This window comes from Chionomys nivalis, chromosome 10, assembly GCF_950005125.1.
Source record: "Chionomys nivalis chromosome 10, mChiNiv1.1, whole genome shotgun sequence".
NCBI lineage: Eukaryota > Metazoa > Chordata > Mammalia > Rodentia > Cricetidae > Chionomys > Chionomys nivalis.
In genome coordinates, this window is record NC_080095.1 from 18,168,734 (window position 1) to 18,190,199 (window position 21,466).

General features: G+C 52.5%; 1 protein-coding gene across 1 annotated transcript; it reads right to left on the minus strand.

The window, feature by feature from the left end:
- Positions 1-1,987: 1,987 nt before the first annotated feature.
- Dlk1 (delta like non-canonical Notch ligand 1) lies at positions 1,988-11,780 on the minus strand. Its single transcript, XM_057782756.1, has 5 exons — positions 11,521-11,780; positions 10,208-10,271; positions 9,630-9,760; positions 7,054-7,195; positions 1,988-5,580 (listed from the first exon to the last, which is right to left on the minus strand). Exons 1-5 carry the CDS (start codon positions 11,585-11,587, stop codon positions 4,833-4,835), a joined length of 1,152 nt encoding a protein of 383 aa, XP_057638739.1. The 5' UTR covers positions 11,588-11,780; the 3' UTR covers positions 1,988-4,832.
- Between the last annotated feature and the right edge of the window lie 9,686 nt (positions 11,781-21,466).

Sequence of the window (21,466 nt, forward strand, 5' to 3'; positions counted from 1 at the left end):
TTGTTGGGGGTGACAGGGAGACCTTCCTCAACATTGTAAGACAAGGAAGAAATCAAGCATAGGCACATAGCGTGGCTTCACAGGTAGCTGACTCCACTGCTCGAGTTTGTAGGGTACATTGTTAAGAAAACCACCTATTTCATAGGTAGAAAGTTGCTAAGGCCCAAAAGGGCATGACCCCAATGATTTAAAGACCCCGACTTGGCCCCATCTCTTAAAAGTTCCACACCCTCCCAGGGTCCAGTCTCTAGCACAAAAGTCTCTGGAGCCTAACTGTGCCTCCTGTAAGGCTGGCTGGGGAGGCAGAATGGGGTCCTGGTTGAGGCAGAAAGAGCAGCAGGGGCAAACAGACTGATGGACAGAGAACAGGCAGAGCCACATTGGCACAGCAAATTCAATAAATAACTTTGTGTGTGTGTGTGTGTGTGAGGGGGGTCCCCTTCGTAGACCAGGAGAGCCTCGGATTTCCCACTACTATGCCCATGCTGTGGTGTGGTCTCAGGGGGCATCTCAACCCAAGCTTACCACCCTGACTCTGGGCATCCCCTACCCTAAGACTTCTAAGGCCCCTGGACCTTTCATCTAACATTTGGTTAGACTTGCTTTTCTAGAAAACAGTCTTGGTCATGGATCTCTAAAAGCCCGCATGGCTATTTTATTGAGGGTCTGCTTCTTTCCTCAGAGATGAAGAAGGTGACTGTCACCCAGTGCTAGCGCTGAATGCTCCCTATCCCACCAACTATCATCTGAGTCAGTGTCCATAACCTGGGCATTGCTCATTCCTTCAGCGTTGGGTGCTGGAGTCCCTGGGTCAGGTTGCCCTTGTTTCCTGGGATTCTTGCTCTATCCCACTGGTATGTTGAAGCATTTGTGGGTTAATATCTTCATAGAAAACATATTCCCAGAGTAGATGCTTTTATGTTTCCTAACTCGACATGAACATGCTATTTTCCTACAGCTTTTAGAACAGTGCCCATGTCTGAGATCTTATGTTCCCTTCTAGTCCCTCCTGTGTACTCTGCTTCATCTGTGCTCAGACGGGGATGGGCCATGGTACAAAGATCAGAGAAGCAAGGAGAGAAAATGGGCCTGGGCCTCTAAGGGGCAGAGGATGAGGCTAGAAAGAGATGAGAGGAGTCAGGAGGGTTGGCAATGCAAGGAGGTGATCCTCCAGAGACACCAGGTTCTGAGCCTGGGAAGCTGGGCAGGCAAGGGACAGGTCTTGGGAGAGGCCAGAGATGGGACACTAAACCAAGGATCAGCAGGGACTAGAATGAGGCTCCCGAGGCTGCATGTGTGAGGTAGTTCTCCAGAGTGGGGTGCTGGGAGGGATACACTCACTGACTGGACGCACAGCTAATGGTGCCCTGGGATTGGAGAAGCAGCAGAGACCACCAGGACATATAGAGACTGAATTAGGAGTACAAAAGGAGCCTATACACTGCCATGGTCCTCGGTGCCCTTGCTGGGTGCCCATCAACCTATAGATTCTCTCTCACCTTAGGGACCACCCTCCAATAACTGTTGAAAAATCCCTGGAGGATTCCATAGAGCTCTGCGCCCAAACATGGTGCATGGAAAGAGCTAGCTGCTCAAGCGTGAATCGCTTGGTCCCCTCTCCTTGTCCCTGTCCCTCTCATGTCCCAGATCCATCCACAGCTCCCATGGGCAGCCACACTTATGGAGCTAGACACAGACAAGGTCTCCCAAGCCCTGGTCGCTGTAGTCAGGAAATGCATGGATTTCAAACTTCTCCAAGTAAAGGCAATGTAGGTGATGTGTGGCGGTCCAAGGGTTTCCCCTTAACCTTGTGGCACCAGGCCACTCGGAGAGAGCTGGAGCTGGGCCAAAGCAGAGCTCTCAATACCCCTGGCCTATGTGCAAGGCTATCCCTGGGAGGGGTTAGTGTAGCTGGCGAGTAACAAATAAACAGCAAACACAAGTAAAAGCCCTTTTTCCTTTATTAAACGAACAAACAAGTTGTCGTTTAGTTTTTGCATTGCGTCTGGACTTGCCTGCAAAAAAGATGGGGGAGGCTAGAAAGCGCGTCATGATGGACATTTCGTTAACATTTTGGTTACAGAATTATCGCCACTGTGAATTTGGAACCGAATTAGTAAAGATGTCCCAGACAGCCATCTTTCAGCTACTCCACCCGCTGAATGAACTGCACTACACCAAACACATGAGTTGTGTATGGGCAGCCAGAGATCTGACATTCTCGCAGATCTGCAGACGTGAAGACCAAGATGAGACTGCAAACGAACGCTGCTCCTGTTGCGTGGAGGGTGGACGCTGTGGAATTTGGCAGGGCGGCCTCATCGGTGCTGGTCTCTTGATCTTTTGTCACATGGGAAGGTGAGATGGTAGCTCGCTGAGGGAGGCATCTGCTCAGGACTCTCCCACGGTGTTGTTGTCTCTTTTTTTTTTTTTTTACCTGCACTGTGCTTGGCTTCCCGGGGACACCTGTACATCTGCTCCCCTCCCAGAATGTTCCCCTCAGCCCGCACATCCCACAGCTCCAAGAACACACCGCCTTACACTCTGCAGGTGCTTGGAAACGCTCCCTGACTGGATGGATGGTGAATGATGAATACTTTGGATGGATGAGGACTTGCTGGGAGAACAGCCGGACCCCCTATCCTCAGAGATGTGGCTGCTCTCCACAACATGGAGATCAAAAAGAAAAAGTGGAGTGGGGAAATAATCTGCTTTGTCCAATTGTAGAATTTCACATTGGGGAAACTGAGGAACAGAATTGTTAGCAGACTCTGCCAAGGTCTCACGCTGAAAGAGGCCAGGGGGCATATCAGACACCAGCCTGGCAAAGGTCAATAATTGTTAGTGATTTTTTTTTAATTTTTTAGGATTTTTTCTTAAAATGAGATGGTATGATGACCTGATTGGGGCGGGTGGCCTCAGGGAGGGGAGTGGTTGGAGGCAGGGGAGGGGATCTTGGAGGAGGGCGGAAGGGAGTCAGGGGACCAGGAGGCAGGGATTTGGGGACTTGGGACACACCCTCATCAGGATGAGGGTGGGGCAAAATGGGGAGGGGCTTCAGGGTGGGACTGGGAGGGGCTTGGGCTGATGATGACCAATGACTGGGGAGGGATTCTTTGAGTCAGGGCTTTTGGTGAAATGACCCCAGGGTAGAGGTTGAAGGGTGACAAGGTCCATAATGTGTGACAACGGTGACGCACATGACCGACCAATGGGTGATGATCATGAAGTTGTGAGTGTGTGCTGTGATTATGATTTGAATGACAGTAGATAATGGTGACAATGACTTGCAAGCAAGTATTCAGAGCAAGGTAAACATGGCTCACACTTAAAGCTAAGAGCATAGGTTCCTACCCAAGTAACCTAAGAAGCAAAGGATTCCTAACCGGGACCCAACGACTGTGTAGCAACCAGACCCCAAATAAGAGCTGGGAAGCTACACAGGGCTCTATCCCATTTCTTTCTAATTTTTTTGTTATTTTTTTTTTATTTTGCAAAAAAAAAAAAAGATTAAAGCTCTTTTTTAAAAAAGCAAATTCATAATTCAGAAGCTGGCTAGGTCTTTTGGGATCTGAGGGTAGTATTCTCAGCAACACAAGGGTACATCCATGGCTGTGGTCAGGTGCTATCCCACTTTCGCCATAGAACAAGAAAGCGCCCCACAAGCAGCAATTTCCACTAAAGCCTGTGAAAACCTTGGTGAGGGCTGCGTTGCTCGCTCAGATTTTGCCAGGGGGCACTTGTGGTTCAAGGTACACTTAAGTCTGAAAGCATTTCATGGCTACTCTAAGGGGGAAGAGGTGAGAGGAGGGTGGAGCCTGGGGGTATGGGGCCGGGCAGGGCTGAGCTAGGGCGGGAGTGGGTTGCTCAAGAGGCAACACCAAATGGCACATTTTGACCTAAAGGGGCCAATTTTTTCCCAAACTGGACATGAGCCAGGAGGCTCCCCACTTTGAGAAACGCTATTGGGATCGACCTCAATATCAAGTGTACAGCCAGGATAGGCCAAAACCTTTCGGATCCCAGGATGAGACCAAGTCTCCATCAGATCCTCTTCTCGGAGTCAGGAGTTGTTTTGGTATATTTCCCTCGTTCCTAATTCTTAATTTTGGAGCTAGAGAGGACCTTGGTGGTGTGGGTATTTCCACCCCTCTCTCAAGAGAGGGGTGGGGAGGTGGCCCAGGGTTGGAATGGGGGTCTCGCTAAGGGTCACACAGCGAGGAGGTGGCAGGGCTGGGACTGGGTCCTGACCTGTCTGCCAGCAGCCAACCTGGGGTCTCTCTCTGCCTGACACACAGCCACTACACACTGCAAAGTCACAAATCGACTGGAAAGATCTAAGGGTTGCGGTGTGAGACTGGATGTGAGTGAGAGCCGAAGCGGTGTGTGAGAATTAACGAACGAAAGAGTTTAGCCCTTTTCACAGTGAGTGGTCAGGCACAGCATTCGTATGGTTGCACGAGGACCGGGTAGCTGAGAGCCCCTTGGGAGAGGGACCTCAGTACCAAGCCCTGGTTCTGTTACCATGTTTTTTTTTGGTCTTTTTTGATTTTATATTTGATATTTGATACTTAAGAGTTTAGAATAACATACTTATTTCTTTAACTCATTTAGAGATATTATTATTATTCATTATCATGCATTAAGAGGGAGAAAGAGGATTCTTATATAGCATGGCAGCATGGCACACAGCGATGCAAAGACAATATACGTAAGCATAGCGTTCACTAGATTCCACACAGAAGCAAACTGCACCACAAGGAGAAGCACAGACCGCATATAGTGAGCTCTGCGGAACCCCGATACTAGAGAGGGGCCTGGGGGGGTGCTGCTTAGATCTCCTCGTCGCCAGCCTCCTTGTTGAAGGTGGTCATGTCGATCTTCTCCGGGAAGATGATGTTGACCGCCAGCTCCTCGCCGCTGTTGTACTGAAGCAGCAGGTTCTTCTTCTTGCGCAGCATGTGGTTGTAGCGCAGGTTGGACACCCAGGCCTCGCACTTGTTGAGGAAGACGATGGCCACGGTGCCCAGTACCACCAGGCTGGTGAGCACACCCAGGATGGTGAAGCAGATGGCCTGTCCCTCGGTGAGGAGAGGGGTACTCTTGTTGAGCTCTTTCATGGACACCTTCAGGATGCGGTGCTCGGGCTGCTGAACTGGCAGCTCGTGCACCCCGGGGGTCAGGCGGTAGGTGAGCCCGTAGCCGCTGGGCAGGTGGGTGACCTGCACGGGGCTAGCCCCGCGCTTCTTCGCACACGTGGGACCCATGAACGGGGGCTTGCACAGACACTCGTAGCTCACCTGGGTGTGCTGGAGGCAGGTGCCCCCGTTCAGGCACGGGCCACTGGCGCAGATGCTCACCGGGCGGCTGCAGGTCTTGTCGACGAAGCCGGCTGGGCAGCGGCAACGAAAGTCGCCCCCGATGTCGGTGCAAACGCCATCATTCTCACACGGGTTAGGGGTGCAGCTGTTGGCAATGATCTCGCAGAAGTTGCCAGAGAAGCCAGGGGGGCACAGGCAGGAAGCATGCGAGGCCCGGCCCTCATCATCCACGCAGGCACCTCCGTGCTGGCAGGGAGAACTACGTACGACACAATAGACAAGGTAAAGGGCCCTCGGGGGGCTGGGCTAGGACGGAGCAGTAGGGGCAGGGGGCAGGGGGCAGAGGGCAGAGGTGAGGCTCCCTTTCTCTGGACCTTCCTTTGGACCTGACAAAAGGCCGGGCTCAGAACACATCGGGCTACGAAGGGTATAATGCCAACTAGGTGGGCGCCTGGGGATGGCACCCCTGGCTTGGAGGCTCAGCAGCTGCCCAAGGGTGGAGGGCATGCACACCCCACCCTGCCATGAGCTCAACCTGGTCAGCTTCAAACAGAACCAACCTCTCACGTCCTCTCTCATGTCTCAGTCCAGAGCATGGATTGTCAGTCACTAGACAGATGGGGGAAACTGAGGCTGGGAGAGGGTGTATTAGTAACAGCCCAAGTTTAGGGTAAGATCCCTCAGGTGAGGAGGGCAAGAAACAGGGTCTCTGGGCTGTCCAAGAGGAGGTCTGCTGTTAGTCGGGGCTCCGGTGCGTGCCACCCACCCCACCCCCACCCTGTATTAGTATTCCTAGTGGAGTGGGCCCAGCCAGTTCTCGTGAAAAAAAAACCCTGGGGCTGTCAGTGAAAGAACTACCAGTCGTATCTATGCTGGCGGGAGTGGTGTCTATGGCGAGCTGTTTAACAGCGGTCCATTTGCCCGAGTGCAGCACACGGATCATTTCATGTAAGTGCTTTTAAACGAGCTAGCCCTTTGTCATCTGATAAATGCCAAAACTCCAGGGAAAGAAAAGCCCCCTCCCCTCAACACACATGAGGAGTAAGCATTGTGACTTCAGCCCCAGGGCTGCAAGGAGCTGGGCTCTGAAAATTTCCTCAGGGCCCCCCTGAACTCGATTTTGATGGACTAGATCAAGTCCGTTAGAACAGAACAAGTTGAAAGGTCTTGTCCTGTGTTCTCCCTTTAGTTAACTGCAGTGGAGTTCAATGGTCACCACCTCTGATGTCCTTCCTGCATACAGATCTTTAGATCCCTGTGTTCCTGACTGAAGCCTCTGCAGATTCCTGGCTCTTGGACAGGAGCCCCAGAGCCTTTCCCCCACTGTGGCTATCCAATAGTGCCCCCTCCCATCTCCTCCCATCTCTTCAGACATCCCAGAAAACCCAATTGCAATGCCCTAAACTGCCTCCTACAACATGCTAAGCTGGCTTGACAGTCTGGTCCTCCTGAACTCTGATCCCTTATTAGTCGCCTTTAGAAAATTATACAGCTTGGCATCTCTGTCCCCATCTCAATCTGCTGTCATTCACTGGCATCAGGACTTGGGGACATCAAGGGAATATGAAATTGCCTTCAGAGCCATTTGAAAAAATATGGAAATGGCTCATTCCTCCACCAAGGTCCCCTACCCCATGAGAGCAGAAGGTGGGGCAGGGGTTGCCTGAAGCATTTCTTTCATCAGGGGACAGGTCCTACGGGGTTAGGCTGAAAGGGTCTTCTGACTATTTACCCATTGATCACGCAGGGCCCAGCTTTGTTCTGGCAGTCTTTTCCAGAGAACCCAGGGGCGCAGGAGCACTCGTACCCGCCCTTCTCGAGGTCCACGCAGGTCCCATTGTTGGCACAGGGGGTTGAGGTGCAAGCCCGTGTATCTGGGAAGCAGAAAAGCCAATGCTTAGCTTTCGTGCTCAGAGGCCAGTGTGACAGGAACCCCAAGTGGCTCTGCTAGTGATTTCCAAGTGGGATTTGTAGAAAGGGGGTGCAGTGATTTCCCCCACAAAGTCCTGAAGTGCTGAGGGTAAGGAAGCTTAACTATAAGGTCAGCAGTGAGAACGCCAAGGCCATGGGGAACCAAGATAAGCAGCTGCACCCTTTTCCTGGCACCCTTGCCCTGTGGCAACACAACCTTCACCGCAGAAGCCTTTGTCCCTCCACAAAACGGGGAGTGAGCCAAGATTCCCTAAAGTCGGGCTCCTTTCTCAGAGCTAGAGAAAGGGGTCTCTGCCACCTTGGGAACTAGTACAGGGGGAAACACTAGCTTTTCACACTTTCCCATCAAAGATCCCCATCAGGAAACAAGAAGACTAATTTAGCCCCAGGGCTACCTCCCCACCCCTTGGTCCTTCTGTTCTCTGGTTCTGAACTAAGGGGGTCTAAAGGTAAAAAGGCTGCATCTTTTGAAGGCAGCAAAATTAAAACTATTGAGCGCTCTCCTGACCGTCTGGGTTTCCATGAGCACTGCTGTATTTCCAGCGCTTTTAACACCTCCTGTCAGGCTCACTCCATTATTCGGCTCAGCAAGCCAAGGATGAACTGAACAAAGGGGCTCGGGTGGAGACCCCAGCTGCCCAGAAGGGGCAGGAAGGGGCCCTTTGTGGCTGCTCCAACCTGCTGCCCCACAGAGTTCAGTTCCTTCCTGCTCTGCCTCAGTTTCCCTCCATGTAAAAAGGAAAAGCTCTCTGTAGCTGATCTCTGAGAGTTTTCTACAATGTGAGCTGTAAAAAGCCAGAGACTGCAAGTAAAGGCAGCCCCAGAGAAGGAGTCCTGACGCTAAGACCACACGTGGAGAGTTTCTCTCCTTTTTCAAAGAGACTTGCACCCTGATGAAGGGGAGACCAGCGTCCATGGAAAAGCCTGTGCACCGTGTTGGTGGACTCTCTGCAGATCCCGGTGTGTTGCAAGGAAACCTAAGGATTTCTCTTTCCGGGATAGTGCTAGCAAAACCTTAGTGCGCTGAGCCTCTGAAGCTAGCTCTGGCTTCTCTGCCTCTGCTCTCTCACCACTTGGAATCTTAATTTAAGATAAGGATCTGGCGACCACCCCTAGACTGTTCAGTCTCCCTAAATACCAGTTCTCCAGAGCCTCCAACCCCAAAGACAGGGGTGAATCAGCTACCGCAAGGAGAAGGCTGAGGGGGCTCTCCACTTGAATAGCAGCTGTGGCCAGGCAGGCAGAAAGGGAGAGGGACAGCAATTACCCAGGGGCTATGTTCCCCCTGGGACAATCCTCAACCCCCACCATTTCTACCCAGGCAGCTGGGCTTTGTGGTTTTGATGGAGAGGGGGCTATGCATGCTGAGGGACCTGTGATGGAGAATTCTGTCTGGAAAGGTCTTCTGGATTCATATATCTAGAAGGATGGGATCCAGGCTAAAAGCCTAACTCTGGTCAGTGGTTTTTCTAGCACCCCTCAAACAACGGTAGCTGCTGCTGATGCTGCTGATGCAAGGGGCTGCAGAGTCGTGACCAGAGCATGAGTCAGCTGCAGCAAAAATCTTCCCCCACCCACCACTCGGGGAGAGGAAAGCAGACAACTGGGGTACAGAGGCCCCTTTTGCATCTCTGATCCTTGATTTCCCTATTTGTCACTGGCAATGCTAAGCAGACAGGTCCTGGGGCATCTAGCTGTCTGCCTTCCTGATGGAGTACCATCTGCGGGGGGGGGGGGGGGCATAGCCTTTATTCTCCGGGACCTCAGTTTTCCTGGGCTTTGGGGACAGCGTTAGCAAATGAGAACAATCCTACAACAATGCAGCTGTCACTTTACAAAGATCACATGAATTAGTGAAATTAACAGATCACACCAGTCTGTACCTTAACCCTTCCTCAGCCTCTCCGCACCACCAACCTCCTGCAACACCTGACTGCCCCCCCAACCCTGGCCTTCCTGGTGATTCATACTCAGCCCCCCTCCCCTATTTGTTTGTTGGCTCCCCTTTCTTGATGTTTGAGCCCTGAGAATCATCCCTCCCACAGCACGCAGAGAAGACCCCCACCCACCTCCCAGCTCCAGTAACCTGTTCAAGTGGCTCCAGTCCGTGGTCCAGCCACCCTGGGCATTGGGTTTTATTTTGTAACTCTTTATTCAACAGGCAGTTTCCCAACAACCCCCCATCCCACCCCCAACCCTGGGAACCCGCAGAGCTGAAGTGAACAGAATACGGTCTCTACCTCTGAGGCCCAGCAGGAAATGTATATGCGCTATGGATCACATACTACAAACAGTGAGCCTTAGGGGTTCTAGACCGCAGCCAGGCAGGGACGGGGAGGGGAAAAGGGGTCAGGGTGGGCCAAGGCCGGTGCCCACCTATGTCGCAGAGTTTCCCGTCCCAGCCATCCTTGCAGATGCACTGCCATGGTTCCTCACACAGTCCGTTGACGCAGCCAGGGGAGGTTACGCACTGGTCACACAGAGGGCCCTCCCAGCCGGGCTGGCACCTGTGTGAACAAAAGGGAGAGAGGGGGCACATGAGGGGAGCAGGGGTCCCAAGAGGGCTCAGGCCGTTTCTGTGCTGAAAGGAGAACCCTTGGTGGTCTTTGTACAGTGGCAAATCAGTGGGTCCCTGGAGCAGGCAGCAGACACCTGAATGGAAAACTCAGAGAAGGCGCTCAAGAGCAGAAACAAGGGTCTTACAGACCCCCACATGAACCACATTTGATGCAGTGACCCCCCCCCAGTGCTCTCACCCTGTAAGATGTCCTCCTGCCCCCCCTTATCCTGCCCCTCCTTTCCCATGCCCTCCTTCTCTCCCTCCCCCCTCCACCAGTTTCTGCAGGAGCAAGAAAGCTGTGACGCAGTTTTGTGAAAAAGCACCCCCCTCCTTTTAGCCTGGCTCCAAGACCCCCAGGACCCCAGCATGGCTCCCAAGCAGCTTACACCATTACCTGCAAACGTTGTCATCCTCGCAGAATCCATTTTTGGGGTCGCAGGCTGGGTCGCATTCAGCCCCTGAGGAAGAAAAAAAAGGTACGCAATTCACCCCCACAAGGCCTGGAAGACACTACAAAGTCTGTTTTCTCTCAAATGGCCCACTGCCCCTCAGCAGGGAGGGGATCCAAAGACCCCTGTGTCCTTCCAGCCTGGCACACAGTAGGTATTTGTTGTCTGTGAATGGATGTGGTTCAACCTACCCAGGAAAACAATCCTGCCTGTTCCTAGCAGCCATGGGATAAGCACAGCAGACCCCTGATTCTCCAAGTGCAAAGCAGACACCTTTCTCTCCAAAGAAAATAGGAACCCCCAGACCACTAAAAGTAGGAATGGGGGACAATGAAGAGGTAGCCTTTGACCTCTGGGCATTCCCTCAAGCACTCACTTTTGCAAAGTGACCTAAAGGGGAGATTTTGAGGTCTAGGAAAGCTCAGACAAGTTCACCTGCCTGCCTCACAGGTAAAGCGACTAGATTTTTCCCCAAGATTAACCCGTTACACCAGGCAGGCAAAGCCTATCCCTCCCCCTTTCCCTACCCAACACTGGTCACATTAAAAAAAAACTGCGCAATAGCTCTGCAGGGCCTCTCAGATTCCAACACTAATAGACACCTACTGTATGCATCTATTCAACCGACTCTCGGGCTTACCAGACAGCCCCCTGCCCCCCGACACACAACCACTGGCGCAGTGGGACCTGGGGTCGCTGTGGGGAGGGGGCAACTCTCTTGCTGCTAGAGACAGATGGCTGCTGCAGACAGAAGTGTCGCAGCCCCTCACCTAGAGAAACACGCCACGCAGGAGGAGCTCTGGCTTTACTCCTTTTGGAAATTGGGGCCTACAACTGTAAAATCATCCCCCCAAAGACCCCAATACCTGTTCTTAAGCACATATGCAGGAACAGACACCCCCAAAGTTGCACCCAGAGCCGTTTTTTTCTTCTTAAATAAAATACCTCCCAGCTCAGCCTCCTTTTTCCATACCTCCTCAATCTGCGCAACGACACCCCTCCGAACGCCACTTCTGCCGGGGCAATAAGGGGCTGGGACCCTCCACCTCCCGCAAACCCCAGGACCCTGGGACTGGGCTCAGCATGCAGAGTGGCGCAGGGAGGATGAGGTGGGCGCAGTGCGGGACTTTGTGTTAGGCGGGACGGGCGGGAATTGGGGCGCACGGGACAGGGAGTATGGGGTGGTCAGCGGGGTGGTCGGCGGGGCATCGCAGGCTTCCCCAGAGGGGGCGCGAGCCAAGCCGCCAGGGGGGCTCACCATAGGTTCTGTGGCCGAAAGCCAGCAGGAGCAAGAGGACGCGCAGGAGGGCTCCGGTCGCGGTCATCTCGGGGCGGCCTGGGTCGCGGTCCGGGGAGCGGCGGCGGGGCAGAGGGTGCTCCGGGGGCTGCACTGGGCTTCTGGTTGCGGACGATGAAGGGGGCACGGGTGTCCAGCGGAGGGAAAGCCAGGGTTGCACTGGGGCGCACGCTGCTAGGTGCGGGCCGCCGAGGAGCTGCGGCTGCGGCCCGCGCGCCGCCTTTTCGTACTGTCGTCCCCCCCCCCCCGCGGCCCCCGCCCACGCCCACGCCTCGCGCGCACGGGGCAGGCGCCGGCCAGTCCCGGTGACCCACCCCCTGGCGGGGCCGCCCCCCAGCGCCGCGGCGCCCGGAAGCTGCTTGCGCACGCGGGCGCACTCTTGGCTAGACGGGTACCTGCGCACGATGGGCACGCGGTCCGCACACAGGACAGCACGCGGCGGAGGCGGAGGCGCTCGCACAGGCCGGCTTAGCGCAAGTCTCAGGAACCAAGCCGGGCGGGCGGGCGAAAGCCCTAGCACGCACTCAGAATACAAAACGCTCACAGACATAGTAAGACACTTAGGGCTTGGGACCCGCGCACACATGGCGCGGGTCAAAAGCCCAGAAGGACCCAAACGCACACCACGAAGATGTGGAAAATGCACATGATCACAGATGCACACACGAAAACGACCACGAAAAGCCGAAGCCCCCCGACGAGTCTGGCCATTGTGGAATATGGGGAAGGTGCAAAAGCACTTGCCCCACGGAGCCCCAACCCAAACACACCTTTCAATACAGGCGCACCTTAATACCCCTCCTTGGGGCACAGGTCACAGACTGGGGCAGCAGGAACTGTCCGATCTGCTCCAAGCAGAGAAACGCCAGCTATGAAAGACTGAGCGTCCTCCTGCTTATGCTGCCCCTCCACGCAGCCCGCCTGTAAACACAGGAGACCACTGGTAAACACCGACGACATCATGCGTCACCATCTCCCCCTCCCCTTTTTCAGGTACTGCAGCCACAGCCTGGGCCTTATGGTGCTGAAACATAAAGTCAATGACTCTATCCTATATATATGGCTACACACCTGATAGGGACACCTATGCCCAGTCCCCCAAACTGTATCAGATTCATGGGGTCACCCAACACACAAATTACCCCAAAGCACACACAATCGAATCCATCTTTGTCCACAGTGACAGTCTCAACAGTTTATTCACAGTCAAATGCAGGCAACCACACTTAGGGACATTCATCCAGAGATGGCTAGGAAACCGGGGTGTGTGTGTACAGGTACAGATTCTGCTAGAGTCCCTGGGGGGTTCGCCGGGCAACCCCTTTTCCTGCCAGCCCTCAGACAAGGGCTTAGAGCCCTTCACTCAACTGGGAAGCTGCCCTATCTCCCATTCTGAGGCTCAAAAGAAAGAGTAGCTGAGTGGAGGAAGAAATCATTTAATGGGGCAGGGAGACAGCTCAGAAGGTAAAGGTGCTTGCAGTCAAACTTGAGTTCAATCCTTGACTCCTGAAGTTGTCCTTTGACCCCCACAGGCACTCCCTTAAATAAAATGTAAATAGGGTCATTGAGATAGCTCAGTTGGTAAAGGTGCTCACTGCCAAGCCTGACAGCCCAAGTATGATCTTCAGATCCCACATGGCGAGAGACTGAACTGCTCTCAGGCCTGTGCATGCCTCCCATGGCTTGCACTCCCCCTTCTCTCTGTCATCCCTGTCTCTCTCTGTCTCTACAACACACACAAATAATCAATCAATCAATCAATGTAAAAACTAAAAATAAAGTGAAAATCTAAAAACAAATCAATGTTAAAAATCACAAATAAAATGTAAATGAATAAATGTTTTTTTTTTAATGCAGAAGTTGGAAAGATGACTCAGCAGTTAAGAGCCCTTACCAGAAGACACAGGTTCAGTTCCCAACACCTATATGGCAGCTCAAACTGCTTGTAAATTCAGTTTCCAGGGCACCAGATACACGTGTTATACATTCATATAAGCAGACAAAATGCTTATACACATAAGAAAGAACTTTAAGTAAAATAAAAATGTAACTAACTAACTAAATATGAAGTCTTTTGCCCTCTGAGGAAAGATGTTAGGGTTTTTAGGCGGGTCATTCAGGTATGTTTAGTTCCCATACATTAACTTGCATCTAGCTTTCAGGTGCTGTGAGCTGGGGTTTCCCAGGCCATCTCTTCCTTTCCCCCACAGTTCGGGAGGCAGGAGCTTGTGGTTAGCCAAGGGACTTTATCTCTTTGAATCTGAGGGGTTGTACTTCAATCTGAGGGGGAGCACCTGACCTTGCCCAAGCAGGTGAAGACTTCCGCTGTCTCTGGAAGAGCCAGACAGTGAGACCCCTTGGGAAGAAGGCTACGGTGGGTACATGGATGGGTGGAGACTGAAAGAACACTTCCCGCTTTCTTGGGGGGGGATATGCTTTTTTTCTTGGATTCTCTGCAGAAGCCTCCCATGAATACAACTTGAAGAAAATAGCTTCTGAGGCAGGCTAGAAGGTACCCCAGAATTGGTGGGGACCCACTGACTTCCATGAGCTCATCCTGTCTTCAGTTATTAAACTGAGACCAGCATAGCAAATATTTTTGTTTGGGGGAGGGGTGATGTTTGAATTTTTTGTTGTATGTATTTTTTACCCAAAGCCCCTGGTTAAAGTGAGAATGGCTGGCAGGTGCCACTGTCCACTCCTTTGTGATGACCAAGGTCATCCTTGGCCCTCCTTCATCTCTTCTTTCCTTCCAAATCCCCTGACCTCAGCCTCCAAATTTATCCCATGTAGTGGAGTGCAGCAGGCTGGAGGGGCCAAGTTCTCAGCCAGAGCTGAGGAGACTGGAGGAACTTGGGGCGGGGCCACTGGAATAAGAGGTAGATTCCTGCACTCCTGCTCTGGGCAGCAGAAAAAATGGGGCACAGAGAGCCAAAGAGTCCCAGAAGCAGTGAAGTGAGCCCCTCACCTAGATGCCATTTCCCTCTCCCAAGCCCTTCTATACCCTGCCCTCCTGGGGTTTGGAAAGAGAAGCAAGTCACAGGGGCAGCCTAGGTGCCTAAATGTCACAGGCTTAAATTAAAGGGCACTCCTGTGGTTGATGGGCACGCGCCTGCCTTCTAATTCCAGATCCATCCCATGCCTGCTGAGGATTCTGGCCAATCACCTCCTTCTCTGAGCCATGTTTCCATGTCTGGAAGCCAGGATCACACACCTGTCACTGAAGAAAACCTCAGGGTTTTGTGGGCAGGAAAGCTCAATGCCTAAAAGGTTCACCGCAGCTGGAGCTTGGCTTCAGCCCCAGATAGCTAGAGGGGTCTCAGAGGGAAGCAGCATCCTCTTCTGGAGCCCCTGCAGGGTGGCTTTGGGGTGGGTGAGTTTCCCCTTTCAAGACTTACAAGCCCAGGAGTTTTATGAGGGTTTGCTCTGGTCTCAATAAAGCGTTTGTTAATGCTGCTGGCTGAAGATGTCTGTGTAATGAGCAGATGCTGAGAACGGCTGAGTAGCACAGGAGCATGGAGGGGGGAGTACTGGGTGGGGGGCGCTCGCGGGAGGGGGGCTGGTGACTGTCACAGGCTCAGAGGCTGCACTGAAAGCATGAAAATGCCAATCCAGTCCCTTGGGGAGAAGTCGGCACAGTCTGCCTTTTGCTGAACAGATCTCGGGGGCTGGGAGTCCCGCCCCACTCTTCTCTCTGAGTATCCCTCCTCGGCCCCTCCTCTTCTCAGGCATCTGCACGCAGACCCCTGGTCTCAGTGGTGAGGCCAGGAGCCCCCTACCGCTAAAGCATTGCTCAACAGTCACCATATCAGGGCATAATGGGGTGGGCTGTGGTGGGGGGCTATGCAGCAAGCAGAGACTGAATCTGCTCTGTGTGTGTGTGGGGGGGGGGGCGGGGGCTCACAGGAAAATCTAGGCTGCCTCAGAACTAGGCTGCTTATCTCTAGCCAAGCCAAGGACTCTAACTCCCAGGCTCTGACAGGCAGGAGAGGAAGGCAAGGGGATTCTGTCCTACAAAAGAGATGCCCTGGTTGGGGGTCAAAGTTTTCTGAAAAAATCCAAGAAATGCTGTCTCTGGACCACTCCCAGTACCCTGCTCCCCTCTTCCACCCTCCCTCCCCAGCCCCTATCACTGCCTCCAGCCTTCAGCAGACCACTCGGCCCTTGATTAAATACAGAGTCGCTGGTCAGGGAAGCTCAATGGGGGTGGAGCTGATGAGCCTTTCAGACAAGCCAGCCCTGGTCTCACAAGTGGGTTAGGCCAGCTGGTGGGGGGAGGGGCTTAACCCCAGGTTGACATCTTGCACCACACCCCCATTGAGAATCTCTCAGCCTTGAAGCTTTGTTTCTGCCTAGACTGGGCTGTAGGTTTAGGAGGTGTCAGATTCTCTGTTGATCAGTCCAGGGACAGTCTACAGATGAGTAAACTGAGGTCTGATGAGGTTCTTGGGGGTGGGGTGGGGTGTCAGAGGGAGTGCTTTTGTGCTAGCCCTACAGCTGACATTCTCCATTCACCCAAGGACATTGCCTGTATTCCCCTTCCCTTTCTTCGGCCGCCCCCCCCCCCCCAAGACTAGCTGTTCACTAAAGGGAGCACAGGGAAGCGGATGCATGTTAGGCCTGAAGCTGTGGCCGGCCTCGTCAGCTGCTGAGCCCCATTGCCTCCTCTTTTTCCCCAAGATCTCATCTTTATTTACATGGAAGGTTCCTCACAGCCTGGAGCTGTGAGTCTGCAAGGCTATTTCAGAGCTGAGCATCCAAGGCTTAAGAGTTTTGCAGACAATCACAGAGTAGCAAAGCTGGGACACAAATTATGGCCTAGTGGCCTTATCAGCCTCTGCTCTCTGCTCAGGGGCAAGAGAGAACTTGGTGAGCAGAGAGTGGGACCACCTCAGGGTATTCCCAGAGTCCAGCTTCCTCTGTGGGGTGGGTGGGGCGGCTCAACAACCTTGGATGCTGTGAAATTCTTCACCAGGGACAGAGACCCAATGCTGTGAGACACCACTGCTTTGGGGATTATACACCCAAGCGGAGGACCTGAGAGAAATCCCCCCCCATCCTCTCTCTCTGCCATAATGGGGTGGGCCAGAGGCAGAAGACTGAGGAGAATAAGAGACACACTGGGTACATTTAGGCTTGAGAACATGACAGTTCTGTTTCAAGTTCACTCAGAGAAAAGGTTCATCAGTGACTTTGGATACAGAGAACTGGGACTGCGGCTTGTGGCCATAGAGATGCAAGTCTTGCCTTGGTCTGATGTGGGAGACCAGAAATGTGCATCGTGACCCCCGGACCCACTCCTGGGCACACTAAGGCCATCTGTGGGTCATTGGTGCACAAATTCTGCACAGTCGAAAGTTCCCATGTGGGTCTGCCTATCATGTGGGGGAGAAAGTACTCGTTTTCCCCGCTTTGGCATGCTTGAGAGAGAGTCACAGAAGCATTGGTTGGAGCAGGGTCTCCAGATATCACTAGTTTTTCCTCTATCAGTGATAGGATTAAAAAAATAGACTCCTTGCTTCCTTCACCAGGGCATTCCACGTGAGTATCAAGTTCGTCACATACACATCAGCTAAATTATCCTCTTAAAGGGCACACTGAGTCATGCTGCCGCAGTGGGGCGCTCTGGGGGTCTCTGGAGGGGTTAGGTGACTCATCAGACCTCACCCACACTCTGAAGGTAAACTCACCCCCCCAGCCAGGAGGGAGGACATTCAGAGGAATGAGGAGGTTTAGCTTTGGCAAAGACTACGCTAATTCCTCACCGATCACAGATTTTCAGAAGTCAATTTTCCATAAAACGGTGAGTGGTCTCTCTTCCTTAAGTGCAATATTCATCCAATCCAGAATTACTGGATGGTCTGCTGGTGGGCAGACCCTGGACTGAACAGGATGCATAGGCGGTCTCCAGCATGATGCTTCTGCGGAGAGAACCTGCAGGATCGAGAGAGCTCGTCTGTGTCTGTAAGTGAGAGCTAGCGCCAGTGAAGTGTCTCTGCCTGCTCCTGTGGAGCTGTTAAATCACAAGGAGAGCACTCTGGCTGTTCTTCCAAAGGACCCAAGTTCAGTTCCCCGCAGCCCTGTTGAGCAGCCTACAGCCATATATATCTCCAGTTTTTAGGAGAGCCAATACCCAGCACCCTCTTCTGACCTCCGACGGTACCTGTATTTGTATGCACAAACCTACACAATTACACATAATTAAAACTGAACTCTAAAGCCAAAAAAAAAAAAAAAAAAAAATAGGGCAGCGACTGAGGCAGGAGGTTCTTACAAGCCCAGAAGTTTGAGGCAACATATTGAGACTTTGTTACAAACCAACAATGAAGTACAGCGTGGTTTAGTTCTTCAGGCAGAATTAATGTGAAGAAAACAATGAGACTGGACCACTGTGTAAAAGTTTCAATATTTGGATCTAAAATATGACTAAACTCTTCTACTTCCTCTGCCATGGCAAACAGTGTCTCCAGAGTCAGAAACCTTTTCACATAGTCATTTGACGACGACGACAGTGAAAAAGCCGACAGCGGCAGCAGCGGCGGCCGCAGCATCGGCATCATGCCCAGACTTGACCATGAGTTTTGGAAATAAAGCCAAGACATCCATACTTATTCGGTGAAGCACCACCCACCCACCCACCTTGATTGGGGATCGCGAGTGAGGAAGGACAAAGGACCGGGCTCCAGTGAAAACCAGAGATTGCCTTTAGTCACAAAAAAAAGACCGGGGTTCAAGCCTGGAGTCTGGGCAAGACCGGTGTCCTGGTCCCTGATCAGATCTCAGTGTGCCTGAGGCAGAATCTTCACTCTGCACTGCCTATAAAAGGGAGTGCTGTGTGGCGGTTTGGCCCCCCAGCCTGTTGGCAGGAAGCTCTGTCAAGTTTAAGGCTGTGAAAACACTGCTCTCGAGGAATCTGAGATTTTCCCTTTCAGTTTTGCAAGGAAACATTTCCATTTTCATTCAATTATATTCAAAGAATGTTTTTAGTGTGCTTTCTGGGTCCAGGACAGATTTTAGAATCTCCTGAATGGAGGAGGAATTACCCCCGTCCCTAGGAAAAGGGGTGGGGCAGGGGAGAAGAGCCCAAGCCACTTTGCCTACCAGCCCCGCCCCCTCCTTGAGTCCGGGCCCGGGCCCTGGCCCTGTAGCGAGCCAGCCTGGGGCCTCATCACTGGCGGAACACATCTTCCCGCTCTGGTGTTAATGGATTGTGCACATGTGTTTGACCCCAGCAGGACCAGAGACATCTTGTTCCTCCTTGTACCTCGCGGCTGGTGGCCTGCAGCCCTGCCCGTGAGCTGGTTGCGGATTAAGTGAATTAATGAATAAATGAATGAGGCACAACATGTTCTCTGAGGGTTACCATGGGCCCCTCAGAAAGAGCCTGTGTCCTAGCAACTGGCCCCAGCAGCAGGTCCCTCTCCCGACAGCAGCCCTCTACAGGCTCCAGGGGTGGCTGACCTCCTCAAGCAGCCTTTCAGAAGAGAGGGTCCCCTAGGTCGCTACAGTGTTCCCACCTAGTTCCATCACAACTAACGCTGCCAGACCTTGCACTGGGAATGTGGGTAGCAGATCTGTCAGACCACATCCAGAGCCCCCCACTGACTCCTCCAGCGGGGGCCTGCTTCCCCTGAAGGCTCTCTGCGTGCTAGCGAGCAAGCCGTTCCTATGGTGACGCTCTGCACCTCTGAGAGGCCCTACCTAGCTGTCTGTGGCCAGACTTCAGTCAGGTTGCCAGCCTGAGCTGCCCATGGCCCCTACCTCATACACACACTGGGTGCCTTAAAACCCAAACGTAAACTTTTGTTGAGCTTGAATGTGGCCCAAGTATAGAGATGTTGCTTCCTCCTTCCAGTTCTTCCCCTCCCCTCCCTTAACAGAGTCACATTAACACACTCATGGGGCCCAGAGAGGGAGAGTGATTCTCTGCCAGTCACACAGCAAGGAACTGACAGACTAGGACAAGAATGTTGGAAGTGATGCCCTGTCAGGAAAACTGCAAAAGCTGATTGTCAAGAGTCCTCTATTCTCCAGGAATTTCAAGGTAGTAAGACTGTCAAAAAGAAGAAAGGAAGGAAGCAAGCAAGAAAGTAAGCATGGCACAGGAACTTTTTATAGCACACAGTTTTACTCCTAACGCTACAGAGGCAGAGAGAGTTTGAGGCCAGTCTGCACTACATAATGAGACTGCCTAAACAAAAACAACCCAACTCAAACAAACTAACTAAAATCAATCAATCAAATGAATAAATAAATAAATAAATAAACAAACAAAAATTAAAAATTAAAAAAATAAAATCAAACAAAAAGCTCAGCGGTCAAAGGTACTTGCCACCAAGTCTGAGTACCTGGGTTCGATTTCAAGGACACAGATGGAGACAACTGACTCCTGCAAGTTGTCCTCCACACCTGAAGAGAGGCGCTTGTGCGCCCGCATCCCCCCTCTCTCCATGGTGGGGTCACCGCCGCCCCATTACCCCTTCAGTGTTACCTCCTAGGCCTACGCCTGCTTTCTCCGGTCTCATTTCCTTTCTCTTTTCCTTCCTTCTCCCTGCCCTGGAAGGCAGCTTTTCTTCCGCCTTTGTTATCCAAAGCCTGCCCCAAGTATGAGACCTCCTGGTTTTCCCAGATAACTGACCCTAAGCCATCTCTCACCTCCCTAAGGGCCGGTCTCTCAGGGCTTCCACCACCTTGCACTTCCCCCAAGTCAATGTCTGGCTTTTTTGCTCTCCTGGCTAGACATCATCTGCGCCTACTGCCCAAGACCCAGAGACCACGCTGCCCATGGCTCAGCAACCCTTTTCTATGGCCCATCCTGGTCACCATCTGCCTGACCCGACCATGATAGCAGCGTCTGGACCAGTATTCTCTACCACCTTAGAACCACAGGGCAAGCGGCAGAGGCTGTATGCCTGTGTGTGTGTGTGTGTGTGTGTGTATGTGTGTGTGAACCTCCACAGATGAGCTGAGATGAGAGGGAAAGAAAAGGGAAATCAGACCCGAAATCATGTCAGTTTTCTCAGGGCTCCAAGCTATGAATTTAGTGCACATTAGGTTCTCATTAAGTATTTGTGGAGTTGAATTGTAGCATCTTATCAAAGAATCAATAGGGAAGTCCTTGGCTTTCTTTGGGAGAAAGGGAGATGGGGTCAGGTATAAGTAGTCCTCTAAGCAGGCGCGCTCCTCTTCCCCAGAAAGACCTGCCTTCAGCCTTACAATCAACAGTGATTCCTCAGTAAGTCTCTTTTCAATGGCTTTTCTTCATGTCTCCGTATCGGACCAATTATTTCCAACTGTATTTCACTACATTCTGCCTCCCTGTCTGAGTATCAGCAGCAAGACACGCCCCCCCCCCAATCCTGGTGTGGCATGTGGGCGACCCCAGCAAGCCCGTCTCCACATTGTCTGGGTTTCTCGGTTTATTTTCCTGTTGACAGTATCTTCAGAACTTGTTACAGGCCGAAGAACAGGAAGTGAGCAAGGGTGTGGGGTCATGAAGATGGAGGGGGACCTGGAGGGTTGTTTCCTGGTGGGTACAAAGCCCCTGGCCTGTGATGGACACTTTATAGGGGTCTGACCCTCCAACAGGATGTTCCGCTGCTGGGAGAAAATGCTGTGGCAAGAACAACGGGATGTCAGGCCAGTGACCCTCCAGCCAGCTTCCAGAAGACCCCACGCCCAGGATCCTCTGCATCTGGGACCAGCACCTCTATCTAAAATGGATGCTACAAGCCAGGATCTGCTTCTAGAGATCTGGGCCCAGTCTCTTTGCTTCACAGCATGAGTTAACGGGGCGCTGTGAGCTAAAAGACAAGACTGGGGAGGCCTGCGTGAGTCAGGCGGGGCTCAGCACAAGACAGATGGTTCATGCAAGATGGTGAAATCAGAGAGAGCTTATTAGAGAGAC

Excerpts from the sequence above, each read along its gene's own strand:
- Dlk1 (XM_057782756.1), bottom strand. The coding sequence starts at position 11,587 with ATGACCGCGACCGGAGCCCTCCTGCGCGTCCTCTTGCTCCTGCTGGCT. Across the intron at positions 9,761-10,207 it reads GAGGATGACAACGTTTGCAG|GTGCCAGCCCGGCTGGGAGG; the intron begins GTAATGGTGTAA and ends TTGTTCACACAG. Across the intron at positions 7,196-9,629 it reads CGGGAAACTCTGCGACATAG|ATACACGGGCTTGCACCTCA; the intron begins GTGGGCACCGGC and ends TCTGCTTCCCAG.